The sequence below is a fragment of the Engystomops pustulosus genome, chromosome 2, assembly GCF_040894005.1.
Source record: "Engystomops pustulosus chromosome 2, aEngPut4.maternal, whole genome shotgun sequence".
In the NCBI taxonomy this organism is placed as follows: domain Eukaryota; kingdom Metazoa; phylum Chordata; class Amphibia; order Anura; family Leptodactylidae; genus Engystomops; species Engystomops pustulosus.
Genome location: NC_092412.1, coordinates 188,193,780 through 188,211,420, shown reverse-complemented (window position 1 = coordinate 188,211,420; position 17,641 = coordinate 188,193,780). Strand labels below are relative to the sequence as shown.

Sequence of the window (17,641 nt, the reverse complement as noted above, 5' to 3'; positions counted from 1 at the left end):
TATTTCGATATGGCAGTTTTAATTAAATACAACCTTCTGCACAAAATAAATAACTTTTTTCAGTGTACAGAGCTGTGTTAGGCGTGTAAGGAGATGAGATAACGTTTTCTTAGCTACCATTTTGAGGACTGTATGGCCTTTGGATCACTTTTTATAAAAATTTTTATATTTTGCAAAATGGCAAAAAGGTGGCATTTTGGACATTTGGTCATCATTTTCTGTTCCTGTGTTAAACAACGGGAACAACTGTTATTATATTTTTGTACATAGAATATAATGGCATTTGGCAATACATAAAATGTTTCTGATTTTTACTGTTTATTTTTATATTAGATCAGGGGAAAGGGGGGTGATTTAAATTTTCAAGGTTTAGTTATTTATTAAGTTTAAATTCTTTAGACCCTCTAAGTACTTTAACATCTCCAGTTCCCTCAGGCTGGATGGTGAATGTTGGTAAAAGCCATTTTCAAGTATCTCCAGAGATGCTCAATTTGGTTTAGGCCACGGGTCTGGCTGGGCCTGTCATGGATGGTCACGGAGTTGTTCTGAAGCCATTGCTTTGTTTAGCTGTTTGAGTAGGGTCATTGTCTTGTTGGAAGCTCAACCAGTCTGAGTTTTTCTTGTTTAATAAATTAGCAAAAATAACTATATTTCTGTTTTTTTCTGTCAAGATTGGGTGCAGAGTGTACATTGTTGAGCAAAATAAAACAAAACTTTTTTGATCTTACCAATTGACTGCAATGAAACAAAGAGTAAAAAATGTAAAGGGGTCTGAATACTTTCGGAACAACTGTAAATATTCTAAATAGTACTCTTTAGTCCCATGTCCTGAAGATAGGAGCTGACCCTGCATGGAGTTGGATTACTTGCATAAATTACTTTCAAGGTATAAAGCCCTTTTTGAAACCTTTTTGCTGAATAAGTCATATTATAAAATTGGGTTTTCTGGGACCTACAATGACCATGTTACACTCTCCAATTTTCTTACTTCGTCTGCAGAGATTCTCTAGTAATGTCCCTGAATAGTAACTGATGAAGCAGAAACGCATTAACGGAAAGTATTACTAGATTGCCAAGTATGCCAGTGTGGTTAGGTCATACAGCTTTTGTTTAAGGCCAACAATCCAGGTTGACTACAAGACAACGTATTCCTACATTTGTATAGCTATTTTAGTTCTGGCCATGGCAAAATGATGAAAACAATCCCAGAACCACTGTCAAGCACCATAAATCTAAATCACACAGCCTGAAAATATTTACACATAGCACAGAGGTCTTTTTTTAGGTTTAAGATGGCAGATCGTTTGTAATCTGCAGCGTAACAAGGTAATAATAAAATCATCATTGTTGACTCTACCCTCTGTCTTGGCAGTGCTGTTGGGAAGAATCCTATCACGCAACCTAAGTTACGATGAACTTGGCACTGACACCGTTGTATCTGACATGACGGACTCCATCTGCCGGCTGTTTTTACTTCCCTTCTGCCGTGATATAAATATTATCTATTCTAAGCCAGCTCTGCTGTAAAACATGTTCCAGGAACCGATTTACATTTCAGCCCCTTCCTTGGGTCTGCTGAATTCAATGGTAGAGAACGCAATCCCACATAATAATAATACTAATATTCATATTATCACATATAGTTAAAGATGTATGAGGTAGGTCACTATCAGATCTCAGTCACTATCAAATGCTGTCTTTAGACAGGACTGGCAATAGAGTAAGGTTAGTATGAATAAACCCGGCTCCCTTCCTCTCTGAAAAGCTAGAGGCATCATGGGAAATGTAGACTGTATTAATAATGGAAGAAGGAGATATCAAATAAAACAAGTATACACTGTTTCTAAACCAATGTTTCTATATTAGTCTTTAATAGTAGCCTGGAAATGGCACGTGATAGACAAAATATAAAAGGTTGAAGTGCTTCTCTAATGGGATGCGACACATAGTTATATAATTTCTACACAGAATGTGGGAGGCTTGCACATTTTTAGCAAATCAATATATTTATCTGACTCTGAATCAAACAGGCATTTAGCCATAGAGCTGTAGTTTTTTTATCAGGACCATATGTTTGGGTTTCTCACAGGTTTCTAGATAAAGATTTCTCAAATAAAAGTTTCTGAACTCACATTATAATCATCTTATTGTAACAGGGTCTGGAAAATGGAAGAATGATGTAACCCCTTTAATAACTAAGATTATTGGTCTCTATTAGAGTGGTTCCACGCTCAGGGATTTAAGGAGGATACAGAAGAGGCAACCAGAGTGATAATGACACTGTTTGGTGACGGAAGAAGCGCAGAATTTCAAAAAGGCTGTCGCTCCAACACATGTGAGGTGTTGTTGTCCTCCCTTTACCATGTTAAATTCTTGTATGTAAGTATGTTTAAATACATTTTAAGGAAGAAACCACAAAAAAGGGGATGAGTGGCATTCACTTTTTCTACCACTGCAAGTCTCATTGGATGTTTTTTCATGAATAGAGCACAACCCCTGAAGCCCCCAGTCTCCAAGTTTGGTCTGTAGTGTTGTTTGGTCATTGCTGTTCATGGCCACTAAACAGTGCCGTCCAAGTGTTTTTCTTGCATATATGAGTGATGGTAACAGGTTTAACAGTAGATAAGAAAATTTGTGATTTAGTACGTTTGTCTGTGAATTATGGACCATGAAGTGTCCTCTTCTGCAGACTGACCACAGTGCAGATGATGGGCTCATCAGTGTGTCATTTGTCTGTTGTAGGTTCTACATTCCCTTCCATCCAGACCAAAAAGCCAAACATATATCACATAACTTAGAATTAGTTTGTTGAAAGCACTGTAGCCTCCATGTCTAAACACAAGCATATTTAGGTCTCTTACACACAAGCGAGTGTGATCTGACCAACTCATTTCACACTTGCATTGTGTGCTGGCTGGAATGTCTGGTCCGAATGCTGAGCAACCAGAACTGAACTAAGCATGTAAGTTCAGTTCCAGTTGGTAGCCTTCGGGCCAGACATTCCAGCCAGCACAAGTTGTAAGTGTGCTACGAGATCACATTTGCTCGTGTATAAGGGGTCTATCTGGACAATCATATGCATTGAAATGCTAAGTATTTTAAAGCATTATTTCCTGTCCTTAGCCCCTTTCCGACATGTAACGTAATAGTTTGTCACACGTCAGGTGCGGGTGCATGGAGAGGGCTCACAGGCTACGCCCTCATCATAGCCGGTAAGTCTTTTCAGCATATTGCAGCAAACACTTACTGGTAACATCCGTCCATCGTATGAGCGCCGCCAACACATTGTTGCTCCCTGTGGCGTCATCAAGGGGGGGGGGGGCGCGATCAGTCGCCATAACAGCCTTGGTCTTCCGCAGACCTGAGGCTGCCTCGTTTTATCCCATTGATGAATTAGGAGGAAAATCCCCACTGTAGTATGGCGGTATTTTGTAGGATCCATCAGACAACCTAGGGTTAGGGTACCCTAGGGGTCTGGAAAATAGTAAAAATAACATTTTAAAAAAAATAATATAAAAAAACTAAAAATTCGATATACATAAACAATAAAAATCATAAACACATTAGGTATGGCCGCGTCCAAAAATGCCCGATCTAAATACAATAATGGTTTTTCACTGCGTAACGTAATGTTTAACCCTGTAACGGAAGATAGAGCCCAAAGTAAAAAATGGCATTTTAAAAAATATAAAAAATGTTATAAAGAGTGATTAAAAGGTTGTACAGTCCTAAAAATAGTAGCACTAATAGCACTGGAAACATAACCAAAAGTTGCAAAAAATTACACCACCCACAAACACCAAAGTATGAAAGAGTTATTAGTGCCAAAAGATGGCAAAAATAAATTTTGTACAGGAGGTTTTAATTTTTGTAAATGTATGAAAATTATAAAACCTTTGGTATCCCCGTGATTATACCGACCCGAAGAATAAAATAAATTTGGGGCACACAGTGAAATATCGAAAAATCCAACCCCAAGAAAACGGTGCAAAAGCGTTTTTTCACCAATTTCACTGCATTTGGAAGCTCTTTCCCACTTCCCAATACACGTTTTCCCAATACACGAATGCTAAATACCATCACTATGAAGTGCAATTTGTTACAACGAAAACAAGCCCTCACACAGCTCTGTACATGGAAAAATAAAAAACTTATAGATTTTTGAAGGTGGGGAGTAAAAAATAAAATCACAGTTGAAAGTATAGGAGGCAATTTCTTGATTTTGATCCAATGCACACTTATACTTTTAGGGGTGGTTCACGCAGCTGTGGTCGATCCTTGTATCACGGACTGTTTTACAGACCAACCACACTGCAGAGGATGGGATTCCATGCATCACAGTGTTATATAGTGCTCAGAGTTCCTGCTGCCTCACATAACAACACTGCAAACTCTAATTATGAATATAATTTGGCCCGTCCTAGAACAGGAAACTGCAGGACAGGACACTGCAAGGGAAGAATATATACAGTTACCTGCCAGATGAGCAGCTAGTGGCCTTATCTGAAAGGCGAATAAAACTAGACCTTATTGCCTGAGAGCCGAGAGGCAAAACTACTTGGACATTGAAAAGAGTGTGACCATGTCATTTAAGACATTGATGACCTACATAACAGAGAGAGAGTGTGTGGAGACCAGTCAGCCTGTAGCCTTGAGATACTACATTTGTTAAGCGTTGAGAATGCTGAAAAGAGAGTGAAAGTGTATACAAGCCCCGCTATGTACAACCCTGCTGCTGGCGAAAGAGCAAAGTCACACAATAAGGAACTGTTCTGCTGCTAATGTGAGCTGTGGATAGCCAACCTATGGATTATAAGGGAAATTTATCACTGCTTCTACGCCAATTTTCTGGGGCCTTGATGTATACAGCCTGAAGTGCAGGGGCATCGACGTATGATACATCTCCCCATATGAGTTTGCTAAGGATTCTGCTGAGATCTGTGTTCAACTGTTACGCTACATTCACACTAACGTATGGAGGACGTATATATGGCCGACGTATATACGGCCGATATACGTCCTCCATAGACGTCAATGGGTGCACCGTACCGCTCCGTACCCAGAAAAAGATAGGACCTGTCCTATCTTTTGCCGTAATACGGCGCCGTGCGCCATTACTTCCTATGGAGAGGGCGGGGGTGAGCAGCGCTCACCTCCTCCTCCTCTCCCCGTACACTGCCGTTGCCCGCAACGGTAGGGTACGGGCGGGCAACGGCAGTGTGAATATAGCCTTAAAGTTGCAATCTCATTGTGAGAATGTTCCATAACCATCAAGCCAGTTGTCTCTTGTTACCCTCTGTAATCCTTTCATCCCTGGGGGATAGGTTGTATAAAAATAATGAAGAGCATATATTCCCCCTCTTTTGCACTCTGATTCAGCATGGCACCACCAATCCCCCTCCACTGCGCTGCACCCATCACATCAACAGTTGCATACAAAGTAACTTCACAGCTAAGCGTCTAGATGGTGGGTACGGGCACTGACACACTAAACTGGAGTGGGTATATAATGGGGACTTCAAGGATAACACAATTATCTTCCCCCTATCCAACGGGTTTAGCCACAATATATATATCCTGATCAAATATCAGAATCATGGAACACCCTCACAAGTAGCTTCACAAACCCATTATACTGATCTTTCTAATAGATATTGACCTTCAAAACAAATTCATTATACAGCAAAACATATAGGCATGTGCACATGGAAGAGTGTGGGAGAAGAGACCTATGGTCCATTTAAATAAGTAACTAGAGTATATGAGAAATGAGGATGTATACACAAGCTGGAAGTCTTGTTTGCCTGATAAATTCTTCCCAGTGACTCATTATCTAATGATAGTTTCCCCATTTACATTCCATAACAGAATTTTCTACATATCATTTGGTACTGAGTCACCCAAGATTCTTCACGTTACTACATTTTCAGTTTTGCCTTTAAAAGGACACTGGAGGAAACACAACTGTATGTAAATTATTATTAATTGTGAAGGTCCGTTCTTGCATGTTGAGTCCACCTGGTTGAAGATATATTTACTGAATACAAAGCTTTCAGGTTAACATGGAAAGTTTTGACAATTCATGCAGAGAGCCAAGTATTTGTAACAGACAAGTGTTCATGACATGTATTCTAAAGTCTAGGCTATGCATCACACACTTATAGTGCCCAAATTTGACATCCCATAAATAACAGCAGCAGGGGTCGTTTATTCATAAAATCACTACTGAAGCCAGTTATTGGCTACAGAGGTTTTATATAAAATCTCTATTTTCATTGTCTTTCATCTTATGATGTGTCCATTAAATAATCTTGAATGTTTTTTTTATTATAGAATAACTGCCAGTTCAAGCAGATGCTGCAGATCAATGTTCCCCAACTAAATATTTGGCAGCTGCAGATCATAATTATTCACCCATGACACCAATGATATCATAGTATTATAAAAACTTGGCACCATGATTGGAATCATATCACTGGCAGTGGACACCAGGTTAAGAACCACATCATTGACAGTTGGCTCCTGGATCAGAATCAAATAACACTTGTCATTGTATTCTCACTAAAATGTCCTGCTTTGCTGTTGTAGTTTTTCTTAGAAGTCTGTAACTATATATTGGATAGGTCATTCTTTACCTGATCATTGTTAGCTTGTAAATGAGAAAAATTCACTCATGTTCCCATACTTATACATTACATATACACTAGTTATACAAATGGCATCATTAATTAGGAAAGACAGATGCCTTTAATGCTCACCATGTTAAAAGGCCCAAAAGAGCAAACCTCTGATGGGTTTTCCAATAGGTTGTTAAAATTAGAAAGTACAATGTAATGCATTTATCTATAGGGTATAGGGTACCTATACAGAGTACCAAATGATCCTGTAGTTGGCCCAATACAATAATGAGTCCCTAAGAAATTGGTTTCCAAATGTCGTGCAATAAACAGTTGTGTTTTGTCACATTTGACACTAGAAAACCAGATCTTATTAAGCCTTACTAGTAATATGTCCTGCATTCAAAAAAGGACATGTACATAATATATTCTACATATAGAGTTGGTAAGTGCTGAGGATCATTTCCTTTTTTGGGACCAAGAAATGTTTCAAGCTATACACCTAAGCATCATTTCCCACTGTCAATGTATTCTATTTAGAGCCATTTTAATGGATTCTTTGTAAAAGCCAGGTAATGCAAGTGAGGGTTATAAGTTTTTTTAATGTACAGAACATGTCCATATTAGAATTAACAGATGAAGTGGTAAAATATGAGATTTAGCTGGAAGAAATACAATATTATTATTATACTTTTTAATAAAAATAAAAATACAGGTTCAGACTGTCAAAAAGAAAAAATGTCTTTGTTGCTGATGGCATGCAACCATAGCACAGCTTTCATTTTTCATAGGACCCAATAAGAAATGAAAGCTGAGCTGTGATTGGATTATATGTTTGACAGTTTATCTTCTAGTCAGTTGCATAAAGCTCCCAAGTTCCTCATGAGTTTTTTTATTGATAACTTAAAGGACACCTGTCATCAGGTCTCTGCCACTAGTCCTGTCACCTCTACCTGTTGGAGCAGCGCACAAGGATCCATCCCAGCCTTTATTGAGTTATTTCATACATTAATCATTATAAAATCATCTTTTCTTTATTATGAAAATGAGACTGATCACATGGTCAGAGGCAGTGATGTCACCCCTGTTACCCCTCCCCTCTCCTCCCCCTGCTCATGTATTTGTGTAATGTATAGTAAAGCATAGTTAGTGCCTGTGCTTTATCTGCTCCTAATACACAGGGACACAGAAAGCAGCTACACAAGAACATGACATGTTCTGCTATAACATGGCTGCCTGAAACTGTTGTATCTCTCATATACACATACACACACAGGCTGCAGGGGCGGTGGCCGCCAGCACCAGGAAGCACATGGAGCAGCCATTAGATCATTATACAGGCTGTCAGTGGGTGTGGCTGTGCCGCCCACTCATGAATAAGCCGGACAGCTTGAATATGCTAATGGTTCATTTGACATTTCACAGGCCATTTGCATACAGCTTTAGGACCTCATTGCTTAAGGTTACAGGCATGTAGAGGGACAATGAAGGGATAGAGGCAATGCTTTTTAATGGCAGATTATGAAAATATATTTAGATTATGGGTTTATTTTGCATGACGGGTTCTCTTTAACAGAATATTCTTTTGTTGAACAAGTCGGCAAATTTCACAATTCTCCACAGGACGGACATATGAGACTAATGAGGTTTAAGAAGATCCTACTCTATGAAGTTCAACAGAGTAGAATGTGAATGCTCTGACTCTAAAACCAAGCCTTGACTTGTCTTACGCATGGTTTTCTGAAAATGTAGGAAATGAAAATTGCTGAAAATTTTTGTTTCCCTCTGAAGCAGAGCCAATGTGATAACAGCAGTTACCTATTTAAATTCTGTGTTTAAAACTTCAGCAACTAGAATATAATTTTCACCCCTTATAGTATGTTGAGACAAAAATACCCATTGGAACAATATGAGGAATATGATGACTACTGAACCCCTAGAACTGTGATGGTGAACCTTTTAGAGACCAAGTGCTTAAATTTTAACTGAAAATCTATGTATTTATAACATGATATTTTCAGCACTATCTTATTCTTTCTGCAGTCCCAGGTGTCATAATGTGTTGCTTTAAAATAGCATTGAACACAACACATCCGCGACAGCCAAGGAAAAGACTTTGAGGCCAGAAAAGGTTCATAGTGACACCCATGCTGTAGATGTTTGCCACCACTAACAGATAGCTGCAGCCTTGGCATTTGTCATGCAGTCAGTGTAACCCCAAAGAACAAAGTCCTGGCAAACCAAAGCTCGGGAACCCATTTAAAGTCCCACCAAGCCCACATACCCCTGGTCTTGAGCTATAGAGAAGAGCAATCGAGGAAGACTGGTGGTCAAGCAGTTGAATGTATAAATAGCCATACATTTGGTTGCACCCTCTATGGTATCTGTGGCTCTGTGGCCACCCTAATCTATGTGGTCACTTACAGTGAGCCATATAGTATTGCATCCACATAACAGTCACCAAAAAGATGAGACAGGGGGGTAAAGATTGGGGCCCCAAACCACCCCCTTAAGTCTGAATCAAGAAGCACATACGAAAAAACCGCAAATAATATGCAGTGAAGTATAAAATGATGTAAACTTTATTCAATACTCATAATAATAACAATCATAAAATAGGCAAACAGGTGAGACAACAAACAGACAAACAATTCATCAGAAAAGACCGGGTGTTACAATAATATGAAACTCCTGTGAACAAGAAGCTGAGTTCATACGACCCGAATCGGTCAGCATAATAAAATCTACAAATCAGGAGAGTACAAATGAGCATATATACAGACCACGGTCCCTGGATGAAAAGCAACAGCCCCGACACGTGCTTCCTCTGGAAGCCATTCTGTGGCGAAACACGTGTCGGGGCTGTTGCTTTTCATCCAGGGACCGTGGTCTGTATATATGCTCATTTGTACTCTCCTGATTTGTAGATTTTATTATGCTGACCGATTCGGGTCGTATGTACTCAGCTTCTTGTTCACAGGAGTTTCATATTATTGTAACACCCGGTCTTTTCTGATGAATTGTTTGTCTGTTTGTTGTCTCACCTGTTTGCCTATTTTATGATTGTTATTATTATGAGTATTGAATAAAGTTTACATCATTTTATACTTCACTGCATATTATTTGCGGTTTTTTCGTATGTGCTTCTTGATCCACATAACAGTGTAATATGTTGGTCAGGTAATACTTTTATATGCAGTGGGTATGGAAAGTATTCAGACCCCTTTACATTTTTTAACTCTGTTTCTTTGCAGCTAATTGGTAAGATCAAAAAAGTTCTTTTTTTGCTCATTAATGTGCACTGCATTGACAGAAAAAACTAAAATGCAGATATTTTTGCTAATTTATTGAACAAGAAAAGCTGATATATCACACAATCATAAATATTTAGACCCTTTGCTCTGTATTGAGTAGAAACACCTTTTGGGCTAGTACAGCCATGAATCTTCTTGAGAATGATGCAACAAGTTTTCCACACATGGATTTGGAGGTCCTCTGCCATTTTTCCTTGTAGATCCTTTCTAGTTCCCACAGGCTGGGTGGTGTACATAGGTGGGCAACCATTTTCAAGACTCGCCAGAGATGCTCAATTGGGTTCAGGTCAGGGCTCTGGCTGGGCCAGTCGAAAAATGGTCACAGAGTTGTTCTGAAGCCACTGCTTTGTTATTTTAGCTGTGTGCTTAGACTCATTCTTTTGTTGAAAGGTGAATCTTCACCACAGTTTGAGGTACAGGGCACTAAGGAAAAGTTTTTTATCCAGTATATCTCTGTACTTGGCCGCATTCATCTTCCCTTCAATTGCAACCAGTCGTCCTGCTCTTAAGCTGAAAAACACCCCCATAACATGATAATGCCACCACCATGTTTAACTGTTGAGATTGTATTTTGCAGGTGATGAGCAGTGCTTAGTTTTCTCTACACATACCTCTTAGAATTAACAGCAAAATGTTTGTCTCATCAGACCAGAGAATCTTATTTATCATAGTCTGTGAGCCCTTCATTTGTTTTTTTGCAAACTGTTAGCAGGCTTTCATATGTCTTGCACTGAGGAGAGGCGTCCATCAGCACACTCTGCCATAAAGTCCTGACTGGTGGAGGACTGCAGTTATAGTTATAGACTTTATGGACCTTTCTCCCGTCTCCCTACTGCATCTCTAGAGCACAGCCACAGTAATCTTGGGGGTTCTTCTTTACCTCTCTCACAATGGCTTTTCTCCTACAATTGCTTAGTTTGGCTGGGTGGCCAGGTTGAGGAAGAGTTGTGGTTGTCCCAAACTTCTTCCATTCAAGGATTATGGAGGTCACTGTGCTCTAAGGAACCTTTAGTGGAGCAGCAATTCTGTTGCCACCTTGCCAAATCTGTGTCTTGACAGAATTCTGAATATGAGAACCTTGGGCAGTTCTTTAGAGCCAGCTGGACTTCAATGAAGGAGTAGAACCATCAGAAGGATCACAAGGAAATGGACAGCATGTGTGTTAAACATGAGTGTCACAGCAAATGGTCTGAATACTTTTGACCATGTGATATTCTGTTTAATAAATTAGCAAAAATATCTACATTTCAGTTTTTTTCAGCCAATATGGGGTGCAGAGTGCACATTTATTTTTGATCTTACCAATTGGCTGCAATGAAACAAAAAGTGAAAAAGTTAAAGGAGTATGAATACTTTCCATACCGACTCTAGCTGCATAAACAGTATACCGCATCACTATATATTTGGACTACAAAATGTATTTACGATGCCTTCTCATAATATATTGACATACAGTGACCAAATATAAAAAGGGATACTTATACTACAAGGGTATTAAACAATGCCTACATAAAGCTGCCATACAATTCCCCTTTAGTAACCGCACAGATGATACATCACTAAGGCTAACTGTGGAATCTAAAATATGTGTTTTGCACTGTGTCACAGAGTTGTAATTTGAGTTATAAAATGAAGCTACAGTGTTGATCAGATTTGTATTAAAATAACACTTAGCAAAGAGAGTCATGAAATAATATTGTGGGAAATTAGGTCAGTGGTCAAGTTCTGATATGCAGTCTTAGGTTTTAGCACTGGCTAAATAATGTGAGAAGGTCGAAGTCAAAATGTAATTGGAATACATTCTGTAATGAAAAAAATCCCAACATTTTCCAGTAATAACAATTGGATCACATTGGAAACATATTGTTTGTGCTTTTGTTATAATTTGATATGTTGCAAGTGCAGTTTCTACAGTATTTTTTGTTGGCTTATTTAACACAATTTCATGTTTACATGAATATTTGATCTCTGTAGTGGAATACTAAATACTATGGCAATATAAAGAGGAGATTTTTGAGATCCATAAGATCAATGCCAATGTCATGCAAGGTTTCCTATAGTCTTGGTATTGGCATTCGAGGCTAAAGTTCAGAAAAAGAGTTCAAAATTATTGTATAGTGAAGTATAAAGCTTATATCAGTGGAAGATAAGCAGAGTGGTTATTGGCTATAGTTGTCCAATATGTATGATAGGTTTTAGTGCTATCGAGCTATTAAAAACCCTAGAAACTTGGGGATCCCAAAATTTTACTAAAAATCTATAAGACTAATTTGACCGAAATCTTGCTTAGTCTATAGTGAGAGATGTGCAGTATGAATGAATAAAATTAGATGGTCAACTTATAGGAACAGGTGATGGTCGCAAGTCATGGACTCATGGATTGTAATCTTCTCAAATGTCTCAATGACTTGTCAGGAGATCACTTTTGGTGGGATTTTCACTTTAAGAGGCTTAAGGATTAATTCATTTGTTTCTTGTGAAATCAATTAAAGGCTTCAAGAATGTTTTTTTAAAAGAAACAATCATGGTCCACTACTTATACTGCGTAAATGTATAACTAGCATAAACATATTATATCTAACTGTGTACATAATGTTTTCTCTTGGAGGGTCTTTAAAAGATTTCTGAGATAAGACTCCATACTCACCCTTATGGAGTCTTATCTCAGAAATCTGTATTTGCAAGTCACTTAAAGTAAACCAATAAACCAATAAAACCTCAGTCACCCTCTTGTGTTCACAGACTTAAAGTTTAGAAGGTTCTAATTTTTATTAATGGGTTCATAGTTAATGTTTCTAAAATTTTGGCATTTTGTCAGTTTATAGCTATACAAAAGCACAGAAATAATGTAGCGCCAATGTGGGTAGCACATGGAACGGCACATGACAAAAAACTATGGTAGACATATATTGTATTAACTTAATATGGAGTTTATAAAAGCCAATCTAGGACATCATCAATAATATGCTAACACCAAAGCCCTGTGAATATTGTTCAGTTTTATCTAGCCCTCCATTACTGATGGTGAATAATGGCTACATAAATCCATAACAACCCCCAGACCCCAGGTTCCCAGGCCTAATACTTTACCTAATTATGACTACACTTGCCCTGACATCTAAGGCTTATTGACCCTACGAAGTTCACATATTATTTGGGAATGTAACAAAACATGCCTTAAGTAAAGTACAATTTGTCCTGGTAAATAACATGTAATATCAATATTAGAGGAATTTACTGACACATCCATTCACTGACTCATTTATTACTGTACCTGTGCACCCGGTCAGGAAAAGAAAAATCACGATGGGAGTCTGGGGGGAAAGGAAACTCAACTAAAGTTTAGGAATGTTTATATTTTATTTTATATAGTATCTATCTATCTATCTATCTATCTATCCATCTCTATCATATGATATGATATCATTTCATATCTTTCTGCCACGTGTCTATCTGTGAATAAATGTGACAATGGGGACAACCCTTACTAAAAATACCTGTTGTTATTAGCTGTATATACACATTTGAAGCTAAATAATAATACTGTGGATTGTGTAGCACAGGGCAGGCTAGGATCTGTATAAGCTCTTGGCTAAGAGTCTGGAGCAGTGCTTTGGTATTATGTTTTATGACCACTGCAATTAAATATGTGGATTGTTCTACGTTCCGATTAAAGAAGGGCTTTATTCCAGATATTCAAGGGGTTTTACTATGCTCATGAGAACAGATGGAATTATTACCTTTACCATCTTATTCTAACTATCATTCTATCAATGATTTAACCTACAGTATTTAGGTTCGTCTCCTTTTCGTGGATATTTCAATATAGTCAAGAACAATGACATTTCTCTTTCTGTGGATTTCATTTTTTATTTTGTTTTACTGACCTCTGATATGTATTCATTGATGGGGCATCATTCCTAGGTAATTGCTGATTTGTGGTAAAGTAGCGGGTTGAATGTATAACATGCAGCTTCCCACTTCTGACTAGTTGTGACTCAGTTCATCTGAACATTCAGCAACTGATGATTTCATGTTCATTCTCATTGTGACTGCTGAGTTAGTAGATATTTCATGAATTTCAGCAAGAAAAGAAACCTACTTTGCTATTTCATTTTTTGCTGGATGTCAGTGAAATAAAATAATATGATATGTTCATGTTTTGGATACTAACCAGCATTGTATGTCTGTCTGTCTGTCTGTCTATCTATCTATCTATCTAAATATACTTCTATCTATCATCTATCTATCTGTCCGTATGATCATCCCTATGTTATATTTATTTATATTTGGCTTTTCTTTTATGGCTATCTGTCTACTATAAGAATGTGTGTTATAAAGATTTCTTTTTTCAACAAAACATCCACAGATCAAGTCATTTTCCTATCTGCTGACTCTGATAGAAAGGTCTAAGAGAATCAGCTATGTTCAGAATGTAGCATGAATATTTTAATGTCTGGACTTAAGGAATTTGTTAAGCCCTGAAGGGTCAATCTTATTGTCTAGCTTTTATCTCGCCTGCAGATCAGTCGCTTCAATATACAAATTGCAGTGTATCACTTTAACTCCTTTACAGCATGTCTTGAATAACTTATCACAAGTCACTTTGTTGGAGAATGCCAGTAGATCCGCTTTAAAACAAACAGCTGCCTTACCAAATATCTACACCACATCATTGTTCCAGCCAAAATATACTTGTAAAGCTTTCACACCACTAAATATCCCCATGTCCACATTACTAGGATCTGTACATAGTTATCTGCTGGAGGAATTGATAGAAAGCAGGGTGCTGCAGAGTACAGTTTCTTTGCTCAATACTAATAATAAAAAGATATAGATCATTCTAAAACTGCAAAGACTATGTTGTCATGTGGTGGATTAGCACAAAAGAGATGGATTGCAGGTAGAAAGTCTTTGAATTGCAGGTATAAAGTCTTATACTAATGACAACAAATTGAAAAAAAAGAAAGTTTTTTACTCCTAAAAAGAAGTTAACAAAAATCATTGTAATCTTTTAAATCTCACCCCCTCAAGGTATTTGGAATAACAGGAGAAGAGAATGGGTTAGATTTTCAAGCCTGCCTTTTAACTGTTTAAATGCATTAGGTGAATGACAGGTCCATGTGGAAGAGTGTTAATGGATGGGCTACTTACCACCAGGAAGAATCAACTCTTGGGGTCAGAATAAGCAGTATTAATAGGTAGGCAACATACATCCTGTAGCTTGTTTGCACATTATCTGATGAAGCCACTGTCCTGTGACAATGCCTTAATCCTGGAGTTGAGGACAGTCTAGGGTGATTTCTGAATGGCTCTCCTGCATTAGATAGTCCCAGCATAGTTACTGTATCTCCAAAAAGTGCTTTGTAGGTAGAAGAGAAGGATACCTGCTTCACTGCATGCAATAAATTACTTATTTTTTTAATCCAAGGTAAAAAAAAAAATCAAATTTAGCATCTTAAAAATATCAGTTCCTCCATAAATCTTTATATATCATTCTGGAAAAATAACTTACATCTTCCTAACAAAAAAATCTTGGTGAAATTTCCCTATAGAAAGGGTGATCATATGTCTTTTAGTCTTCTTTGCCAGGTTTTCTAGTTATAAATGTTATTCTGTATTATAACTGGGAACTGGTGCTGCAAAAATGTCATTGTTTCCTCAACCAGTTAAAAAAAATAGATGTATAAATGTGAATGCTGAAGAAATTCTTAAGAAAACTTGGCTGCTTTGTGTCCCTGGAGATGGAGGAGGCAAACCCATAGGTTCTGGATATTGCTGCTGGTGAGGTCTTCCTTGTGGAGGCTGTGATGAGGAGGACAGGCAGGGATGATCTGACTTGCTCTGTGTCTCATTGGATAGGAAGAAGTTTGATGAATTCCTGGATTCACTTGAGAGGTAGCAGATCCCAGAGTTTCTGAAACTCCCCCTTAGTGTGAAAGTGCCTCTGCATTGGGTGAGGATAGACTGAGCTACCTATGTAAAGGGCTGCAGCAGCAGCAGTATACCACCACCTGCTGCTGTGATACAGACACACAGATAGTAGGAGGAAGACACATGCATTCAGTTATAGACAGTGCACAGGATGGAAGCGGACTCTATCTACATGGTCTTAGTGCACTCAGATTCACACTACATCATTACTGCAGAGAGTGCTATTTCCTTAAATGACAGCTTGCTCAAAGAAAAGGCTAGGCTTGTTCTTATGTAATAGAGGTTTTTATACAGATATACTCACTGCAAAAGCCTGAATAACTCCCTGTATTGTACAATGATGATAATATACAAATATTGTGTATTTATATGTGATAAAAATAAAGATTACAAGTCAAAATTTCCTGCACTTCTAGAGAAAATGGCTGCACTATTTTTCTGCACATAAAGGGGCGTTCCGATGCTTAGAGTTTGCGACACATTTATCATACGGTTTCCGATGGAATTGTGTTGCAAGCTCTGTTAAAAGTGCACCAAAAAGTTGGTGCACTCTGCTGAAGCAGTGCAAGGGGCGCTAGATACATGAAGACTGTGCAACATATCTCCTCCATCTGTCGCACTACACAGGCAAACTGCATCTCGTGCACTTTGCACTACATTTGATAAATGTGGGCCATTGTGTGTAGTAATCCATCTACCTAAAGTGATGTCTAAACCTGAATTTTGGAGTGATTTGCACCAAAAAGCTATGTGAAATTCCCTGCTCCACATTATAAAAGGTTTTACACAGTTCTTACTCTAGTAAAAAGTCAGTGCACCATAAAATCAAGATACTGCTCCAAAAATGCAGTGCACTAGACCAACTAATAGAGGCTGCCAAGTATAACTCGACAGTGTTATACTGCGCCAGATTTTTAAACCAGCATCAGACACAATGACTAATCTGGCAGAGCAGAAGACTGTCTTATAGTCACCAGAAATAGTTTTCACATCACAGGTATGCCCTGTCAGGTTTAGTAAGTGGGATTTCTTGCCTTATTAATGGGGTTCGGAGCATCCGTTGTGTTGTATAGAAGTCAGGTGGATACTGACAGTCCTACTGAATAGACTGTTAGAATTTGTATTATGGCTAGAAAAAAACAGCTAAGTAAAGAAAAATGAGTGGCCATCATTACTTTAAGAAATTAAGCTTTCAAAGTGTCCCCAAGTGCAGTGGCAAAAATCATCAAGCAGTTTAACCCCTTCCCGACATTTGACGTAATAGTACTGCATGGCGGGAGGTGCGTTCCCGTAAAATGCAGTACTATTACGTCAAGCTGCGGGTGTCAGCTATATATCATAGCTGACACCCGCGATCGGAGATTTCTCCGATTGCGGATGTTAACCCCTAACACACCGCGGTCGCGCTGACCGCGGCGTGCAAGGGGCATTTGAGAAGAATTGGACCACCCCGCGGCGCTTACCGGGGGGGTCCGCTGTTCCGATCGCAGGTAAGCTTGTTCAAGCTTACCTGTAAAAGTGATAAAACACAGTTAAAAACATTTAATAAAAACATTTTTTAATAAAAAAGAATTAATTAAATAAAGTTAAAGTCCCCTAAACACAAACATTCCCAAATATTCCTTTTTTTGTGAAAAAAAACACAAAATCGCCAAAATCCCCCACATATTTGGTATTGTCGCGTCTGTAACAATCCGTACAATAACTCAGAAACATTATTGGGCCCGCTCGGTGAACGCCGTAAAAACAAAACCCGAAAAACTCGCCAAAAATGTA

General features: G+C 38.3%; 1 protein-coding gene across 1 annotated transcript in view; it reads right to left on the bottom strand.

The window, feature by feature from the left end:
• WNT2B (Wnt family member 2B) overlaps positions 1–15,954 on the bottom strand; it is a 47,659-nt gene extending 31,705 nt beyond the window's left edge. Inside the window, exon 1 of the mRNA XM_072137605.1 lies at positions 15,086–15,954. Within this exon, the coding sequence (XP_071993706.1) occupies positions 15,086–15,270 (185 nt within the window). The 5' untranslated portion in view covers positions 15,271–15,954. The remainder of the gene's footprint in view (positions 1–15,085) is intronic.
• Between the last annotated feature and the right edge of the window lie 1,687 nt (positions 15,955–17,641).